This window comes from Elephantulus edwardii, unplaced genomic scaffold (assembly GCF_000299155.1).
Source record: "Elephantulus edwardii isolate Elephantulus edwardi_28Jun2011 unplaced genomic scaffold, EleEdw1.0 scaffold00221, whole genome shotgun sequence".
Taxonomy (NCBI): Eukaryota; Metazoa; Chordata; class Mammalia; order Macroscelidea; family Macroscelididae; genus Elephantulus; species Elephantulus edwardii.
The window spans coordinates 4252185-4261322 of record NW_006399971.1 but is presented as its reverse complement, the minus strand read 5'-3'; the positions used below and the strand labels follow the sequence as shown (position 1 = coordinate 4261322).

The 9138-nt window shown below is 37.3% G+C and overlaps 1 protein-coding gene across 1 annotated transcript in view; it reads right to left on the bottom strand.

The window, feature by feature from the left end:
* Window positions 1-9138, bottom strand: part of LOC102870083 (butyrophilin-like protein 8-like) — a gene marked incomplete at its 5' end in the record, with an annotated part of 32750 nt that overhangs the window by 21083 nt on the left and 2529 nt on the right. The window contains one exon of the mRNA XM_006898167.1: window positions 2192-2467. Coding sequence (XP_006898229.1) covers window positions 2192-2467 — 276 coding nt within the window. The remainder of the gene's footprint in view (window positions 1-2191; window positions 2468-9138) is intronic.

Below are 9138 nucleotides of genomic sequence, written 5' to 3'. Positions count from 1 at the left end.
TGATTTAGTCGGGAAGCTCCACCCAACACTGTCCACCATGGGTGCCCATTACCACAATTGGCACATCACTGTCACAGGCTTCAGCATCACAGCAACCATGAGTTACCTCTGTACAGCAACGCACAGACTAGTGCTATACCACCTAGAAGAATGTTTGACAGGAAGACAATTTGAACCTGGCCCAAGGGCCCTTTGGGCTTAAGGTCGCCTCCTGGTTCAAACCCTAGGCCCAGGCTGGCTAGCCTCACTCCAGGGACAGAGCAAACCTGCATGTCAAACACATTCCCGTAAAAGCATTCGACTCCAAAAGCTTGCCAGGATTCCTGCACTCCCACCACACTCCTGCCTTCTGGCAAGGAGAGCTTCCCCTTTTTACTAGCAGTCACAAAATCATTTATTATTGAGATAATTTGCTGTCAAGGACATGTACTAGGCACTAAGGGGCAATGATATCCATTTAAAGACTAAGATGTACTTGATTCAAGCCATGATATTTTCAATTACTTACTATGCATCTGAAAATTGGACAATGGATAAAAATGACAGAATAATACATTCTTTGAGTGGTGGTGTGAGAGAAGACTACATAATATCCTATCGTCTGTCAAAAGAACAAAGAAGTATGTTTTAGATAAAGTTTAACTAGTGCTGTTTGGAGGCAAAGATAATGAAACTTCCTCTCTAACTCAGGACACAATGCTAGGAGTGGTCACTTCTTGGAAAATAGCATCATACTTAGGGGAATGTCAGACAGAGACGGAAAGAAAGACCTTCAATGAGGTGGTTTGACTCATTTGCAGTAACAATGGGCTCAACTATAGCAGAAATGCTGAGGATGGCACAGGACAGAGCGAGGTTCAGATCTGTTGCTCATAGGGTAGCTATGAGTTGTGCTCAACTCTACAGCACCTAATAACAACAGCAAGGAAGAGTTAAACTGCTTTCCATGGTGGTTGCATCATTTTACATACCCACCAGTGGTGTATGAGAGTTCCAATATCTCTACACCCCAGCCAGAATTTGTTGTTTAATGTCTTGTCATTATCATTTTTTTAATTGGAGTAAAATGTTATCTCATTTGTTATTTTGATTTGCATCTCTGCATTAGCTAAAGATGGCAGAAGAAGAATTGATGGCAAGTTGTGGTGTTGAAGAAGAGTACTGGATATCCTATAGACTGACAAAAGAACAAAAAGACATGTCTTGGGGAAAGTGCAAGCCAGAATACTCCTTTGAGGCAAAGATGGCAAAGCTTCATCTTTCATACTTTGGACATGTAGCTAGGTGAGGCTGTTCCATGGAGAGGAACATTGTGCTTGGAATGATGGAGGGTCATGAAGAAGAGGAAGACTCCCAATGAGATGGATGGGCATGGTGACTTCAGCAATGGGCTCAAGTGTCTCAGAAATGATGAGGATGGCACAGGATAGGGCAGAGTTCAGGCCAGCTATTCATAGGGTTGCTATGAGTCACTCAACAGCATCTAACAACAACAATAACAACAGCTAATTATTTTTAAGCATTTCTTTATGTATTTATTGAGCATTTGAACACATTCTTTGGTGAAGTGTCTATTAATGTCCTCTGACCATTTTTAAAATGAATTATTTGTCATTTTCTTCTTGAGGTGTTAGAGGTTTATACAAATTTTAGAAATGAGACCCTTGTCAGATGTGTCTTTCCATTTCATATATTTTTTTCTCATTCTGTATGTTTTCTTTTCACTCTTTTAGAAAAGTCTTTTGATGTATTTAATTTTTATGAAATCTCAGTTATCTAAGTTTATTATCTGTTGATTGTATATTTTCAGTTATATTTGATAGTTTATTCATGCCAGATGTTACTAGACACCTAAGTGTGCCCCAATATTTCTTTGGTGATTTGTATAGGTTTTTGTTGTTGGTTGTGCTTTCTTTTTTAAAGTTAAGTTTTCCCTCAGTTTTTCTATAGTTTTAGATTTTATGCAGATGTCTTTGAGCAATTTTAAGTTAGTTTTTATATGATATGATGTATGTAAGCAGTTTGATTACCACCTATTTACATTTTTTAGTATTTTCTTGTTGTAAACCATCAACTTTTAATTTCTTAATTAATAATCAAATATGATAAATTCTAAGCAACAATCCTGAGATAAAGGCTTATGTTCTCTCTTCAAGTTATTAAAATATCCATCCCTTCTTTACCCACTCACCTGATATATATATGCTGGATTCTACCTTTTGATTCTGGTCACTGTGTTGAACGGAACACGATATGCTCTCAGCATTTTGTTGCACTATAAGTGAAGTCTCCACATCAAACATACCCTGCTTGTTGGTATTCACTTTGGAGTCTGAAGGGAAATCTTGTCCTTGTGGACCTTTCCACTTAACTGTGGGTTCTGGGAACCAGCCTGAGGATTGACAGAGCAGCTGTATTTCTCCACCAGCATATCCCATAATAGAAATGAGAGGAGGTGAGCCTATTCCTGGGGAGGAAACTGTGAAAGGATAAAAGAAAAAGTTATAGCCATATCCATTGTGAGCTAGAGATTCATCAAGCCTCCAGCTTTCTCTTGCTTGCTCTTTCTCATTCTCTCTCTTATACATACATAAACTTAGGACACTACTGAAGTCCTTTACTAGCATTTGTTTATTCAATATTTAGTAACTTATACCTGATTACTTATTTTTGTTGTTGTTATGTGCTGTAGAGTCACTTATGACTCATAGTGATCTTGCTATTATGCCAAACCCATCATCCCTGACACATTCACTAGCATTACCCCTGGTACGAGGCAGTCCATTTCATCCAGAGCTTTTCTCTCTTGTGCTGTTCCTCCACCCTCACAAGCATGATTTTTCTCTCCAAGGACTAATCCCTCCTTGCAACATGCCCAAAGTGCCCAAAACTTAGAGGAAATGGACAAATACCTTGAAACTCATTCCCTACCCATATAGACAAGGAATGGGGAATAGTATTGAACACTTGAACAGACCCATCACAAAAGAAGAAATTGAAAAGGTCATAAAAAGACTTCCCCATAAGAAAAGTCCTGGACCAGATGACTTCACAGCTGAATTCTACCAAACATTCAAAGAGGATCTATCACCATTTCTGCTTAAACTATTTCAAAAAAACTGAAAAAGAACGAACACTCCCAGAGTCATTGTATGATAACCCTAATGCCAAAATCAGGCAAAGATATTACCAAGAAAGAAAACTATAGACCAATATCTCTCATGAATATAGATGTAACAATTCTTAACAAAATCCTAGCCAATAGCATTTTAAAGAACATAAAAAAAAATTCATCATGACCAAGTTGGGTTCATAACAGCTATGCAAGGATGGTTCAACATAAGAAAAACAGTGTAATTTACCATATTAACCAAATAAATATTAAGAACCATATGATCTTAGCAATTGATGCAGAAGAAGCATTTTACAAAATCCAACACCTTTCCTGATTAAGACACTCAGTAAAATTGGAATAGAAGGAAATTTCCTCAACATAGTGAAAAATATAGATGCAAAACCAAGCATCAATATCATTCTTAATGGAGAAAGATTAAAAACATTTTCCTTGCAAACAGGGATGAGACAAAGATGTCCAATATCAACACTTCTATTCAATATTGTACTGGAAGTGCATGCTAGATCAATATGATAAGAAAAGGAAATAAAAGACATCCAGGTCAGTACAGAGATGGTTAAAATATCACTATATGCAGATGATATGATAGTGTACATAGAAAACCCTAAAGACTAAAAAAAAACCCCCTGTTTGAGCTAGTAGGACAATTTAGTAGAGTGGCAGGATATAAGACCAATCAATGGTATTCCTCTACAGTAACAAAGTGAACTCAGAGAAAGAAACCAAGAAAGCAATACTATTTACAATAGCCAACCACAAATTGAGATACTTGAGAGTGAACCTAACTAGGGATACAAAAGACCTATACAAAGAAAACAACAGAACATTTCTGTAAGACACAATAAAAGATCAAAAGAAATGAAAAAATGTGCCCTGTTCATGGATAGGAAGACTCAATATTGTGAAAATGACAATCCCACCCAAACCAATTTACATATTCAATGCAATCCCAACACAGATACTAATCTGATTTTTCAAGGAAATTGATAGGGAAATTAACAAGTTTATTTTGAGAGGCAAGAGACCCCAAATAAGCAAAACACTTCTGAGAAACAAAAATTAAGTGGGAGGCATAGCACTCTCTGACCTCAAAACCTACACAGCAGTAGTAGGTACATAGATCAGTGGAACAGAATTGAGAACCCAGAGTAGACCCAGCTATCTATGGTCACCTGATATTTGACAAGAATATAAAACCAAACAAATGGGGAAATGACAAACCTCTTCAACAAATCTTGTTGGCAAAACTGGACTGCTACCTTTAGAAAGCTGAAACAGAAAAAAAAAAAAAGAAAGAAAGCTGAAACAGGATCCACATCTCACACCATACACAAAAATCCACTCAAGGTGGATCAGAGACTTGGGAGTAAAGCCCAAAACCATAAAATTCCTAAGAGAAAATTGGATCAAGCTTAGAAGCCCTAGTCTACAGCATAAAGAGACTGCCTAATACAGCCAGAAAGGTACAATCTGAAGACAATACATTGGATGAATGGAACCTTCTAAAGATTAAAATCTGTGTTCATCAAAACCTTTCTCCAAGAGGGTGAAAAGAAAACCTACTAACTGGGAACACGCATTTGGCAATACCATCTCGGACAAGAGTCTCATAATGAAAGTTTGTATAATAGTCCTGGGCCTCTGCAAGAAAAAGTCTGATAACCCAATTACAAAATGGGCAAAAAACATGAAAAGAATTTTCATAAAGGAAGATATTTAAATGGTCTACATATGAAGAAATATTCAAATGGATAACATATGAAGAAATGCTCCAAATCACTGTCAGTTGTCAAGAAAGATGCAAATCAAAACCACAATGAGATACCATCTCGCTCCAGTAGCAATGGCAAAGTTTAACAGGAAAGCAAGCAATAAATGTTGGAGAGAATGTGGTGAGATAGGAAATCTTATACACTGTTTGTGGTATTGTAGAAGGATACAACCACTTTGGAAGGAAGTTTGGTGTTTCCTCAGAAAGCTGAGGCTAGAAATTCCATATGATTTGGCTATTGCACTGCTTGGAATATACCCTGAGAGAATGAGAACTGAGGAACAAACGGAGACTTATACATCAATGTTATAGTAGCATCATTTACTATTGCAAGAACATGAAAACAGTCCTAAATGTCCAAATACAATAGAATGGATTGAGAAATTATGCTACATTCATAAAACGGATTACTATGCAGCACAGAGGAGAAATGATTTTGTAAATCACTACCTTACTTCGGAGAAACTGAGAGCATTATGCTGAGTGAACTAACTTAGTCCCATAAGGACAAATACTGTATAAGACCATTATTGTAGAATGAGTATGAGTATCCAAGGGGGAGAGGGGAGAAGTAGAAGGGTAAGAATAGGTAGGGGAGATTAATCATCATTTGATGGGGAGGAGTGAAGGACATGGGAAAGATCTGGTGTGAAAAACAATGTATTCAAACTTTGTAAATAAACCAGCATAAATTAAAAAAAAAATCTAAAAAGTAATTATTTAAGTGCGGGAGAGGGATATTCAGTGTTTTTTATAAAGATGCTAGGACAAACAGATTTTCACGTGTGTGTGTCTGGGCGGGGGATCCCATGCCTTATACCAGATTAGAAAATGAACTCAAATTGCATCATCAACATGAGTGTAAGAACCAAAACCACAGACTTCTTAGGGTAAAACACAAGGTAATGTTTCATTATCTAGTTTTGAACAAAAAATTCTTAGCTCTATCTAATTTTGAACAAAAACTCTTAGCTCTGACATGCAAAACAAACGAAAAATACATTAAGTAGACTATTAAATTTAAGAGTTTTGCCTCAAAGAAATTTACCAACAAAGTGAAGGGATACCAGAATGGGAGAAAATTTCAGAGACTTTACATTATAAAAGGTTTAATGTACAGGATACATAGAAAATTTCTTCACTTTAACAGCAAAGAGACAAACAAAAAATGGACAAATAGCTTGAATAGACTTTCTACCAGAGAAAATAACAAAAGGCCAACAAGTGCATTAAAAAAATGCTTGGCATAATTGTTAATTAGGGAAATTCCAGTTGAAACCATAATGAAACATCACTTTCCACCTAGTAATTTTGTAAATTTTGGATGTAATCACATCAACAAATCATAGATAATTTGATCTTGGTGACAGACATGAGACTAGAGATCACATAATAGAATTTTATACAACCAGTTATTTATTCTTTGCAAATACTTTACTTAAAAAACATAAGTGACAACTAAACACAGGCCCTTAATCTGATGGATTACACAGGATTCAGAATCACTATGTCTATGGAAAGAGATAGTGGAGAAACTCATGATAAGTACTCAAAACAAGGCTAGGGACTGACTATGGAATAAACCATCAATTACTCATATACAAATTCAAATTCAAGTTGAAGAAATAAAAAGACCAAACCAAAGGTCAGAGTAACTCTGATCCAAATGTCCAACCACAATTAAATGGATTGAGAAAGTATGGTACATTCACACAATGGGATACTATATAGCACACAGGAGCAATGATTCTGTAAATTACCACCTAACTTTAGAGGGACTGAAGAGCATTATCCTGAGTGACCTAATTCAATCCTATAGTGACGAATATTGTATAAAATCATTATTATAAAATGAGTATGAGGATCCAAGGTGGGGGGATGGTAGAAGTAGAGGGGTGAAGATGGGGTTGTTGTTGTTGTTATGTGCCGTTGAGCCACTTGTGACTCATAGCGACCCTATGTACAAGAGCCCTAAACCCTGTCCTATCCTGTGCCAACTTCACTGTCCCTGACATACCTACTCCCATTACTCCAGTCACTGAATTGATCCATCTTATTGAGGGTCTTCCTCTCTTGCGCTGTCTCTCCACTCTCCCAAATATGACATCCCTCTCCAAGGAATAGTCCCTCCTTGCAACATGCACAAAGAATGTCAAAGTTTCAGAATTCTTGTCTCCAAGGAGCAGCCCAGTTTCACCCTTTCCAGGACAAACCTATTTGTTCTCCTAGCAGTCATAGTCAGCCCTCTTCTCCAGCACCACAGCTCCAAGGCATCAACTCTCTTTCTATCATCCCTAGTCACTGTCCAGCTCTCCAATGTTGTGAAGACTATAGCCTAGATCAGTTGCACCTTAGTCTACAGTCTCATGTCGTTGCTCTTCAGTACTCTGGAGAGTTCCCTGACAGCTGACTTTCCCAATGCACTTTGTCTCTTGACTTCTGGCTACTGGTGCCAACAGTGTTGGGGTAGGGAATGTTAATAACAGAGTCACACAATTTGATGGCTGAAGGGGGGATGGTAAAAAGGAAATGGGAAATATCCATTGTGAAAAACAATCTAGTAGAACTTTGTAAATATAAAAGTATAAAATACATTTTAAAACTTTTTTAAAAAAAGAAGTTATTCTGAAGCTTGATATAGAATGTAGCAAAGCCAAAACAAAGTTTAGAATAAATGCTGAAATAAGAGAGATAAAAATATTTCAAAGGGCTACTAGAAAAGACAAAACAAAGTATAACAAAATGTGCAAAGAACAAGAGTTAGAAAACCAAAAGGAAAAACATACCTGATATTTCTCGACCTGAAAGAGCTGAAAAACAAAATTAAGCCTCCAGTTGCAATAATGAAGAATGCTATGGGCAAACTCTTGAATGATCCAAGAAGCCTCAATATAAGATGGAAGCAATATACAGTCACTTTATCAAATAGAATTGGTTAGCACTGAACTATTTCTGCAGCATATATGATTAAGAACCAAGGATACTAAAGGAAGAAGTACAAACTGCATTGAAGACATTTTTTTAAAAGCCTCAGGAATTCATGAATGTCAACTGAGGTGTTTCAGCAGGCAGATGCACATTGTGTGTCATGGAGTCAGAAATGACTCATAGCTGACCCTCTAGCGGGTTTTCAGAGGGCAGTAAATCACACAAAAGGAGATTGCCCATCCTTCTCCTGTGGAGCAGCTGGTAGATTTGAAATATGTGCCTTTGGGATTACAGCCCAGCTTCTTACCACTAGATCACCAGAGGTAAATCCAGAGACCAAAACTTATTAGTGTTTACCAGGAGATAGGAGACAGTGAGTTTCTGTTAACCATGATGGAAAGTTTTGGGAACAGATATAAGAAGTTTATACAAGATAATGAACATAACATTTAGTTGAACATGTGAAAAAATATTGAAATGGCAAATGTTTTGTTATGTATTTTTAACAGTAAGAAACAATTAAATTGAAAAATCAAGGAAGGATAAGAAGAGACTTCTCAAGGAAGAGGATACATATATGACAAATTAACATATGAAAAGATGTTCACCATCATCAGCTTCTAGAGAACATAAATGGGTTATTGTGAAACATCACTTTTCACATACTAAAAGAACATGTTGTTGTTATTATGTGCTATCAAGTCACAATTCATAGCAACCCTATGTAAAATAGCATTGACTCCTGTTCTGTCTCAAGCTAATCTCACTGACTCCGATACACCTACCCCCACTGCCCTAGTTACTGTATCAGTTCATCACATTTGGAGTCTTCCTGTCCTGCGCTGTCCCTCCACCCATTCAAGCATGAGATCCTTCTCCAAAAATCCCTCCCCTCTGGCTACATGCCCAAAGTTGTGAGATGGAGCTTCAAAATCTTAACCTCCAAGGAGAAACATAAGGGGAAACAAACAAAAAAAAAAGTAATAAATCAAGACTATTGAGGCTGAGTTATAAAGGAAGATAGACTGAGCAATTTTCCTGCTACAAGCAAGCTATTTTGTATTGTATGCATATCAGCTAGTCACTTGGGTCTAACTTAAGAATATGCAATTAGCTCTTTCGTCTCCTGTGGCCATCGCTGAAGCGGCAGCGGCCAAAATGAAGTTCAATCCTTTTGTGACTTCTGACCGGAGCAAAAATCGTAAAAGGCACTTCAATGCACCCTCTCACGTTCGAAGGAAGATTATGTCTTCTCCTCTGTCCAAGGAGCTGAGGCAGAAATACAACGTGCGGTCCATGCCCA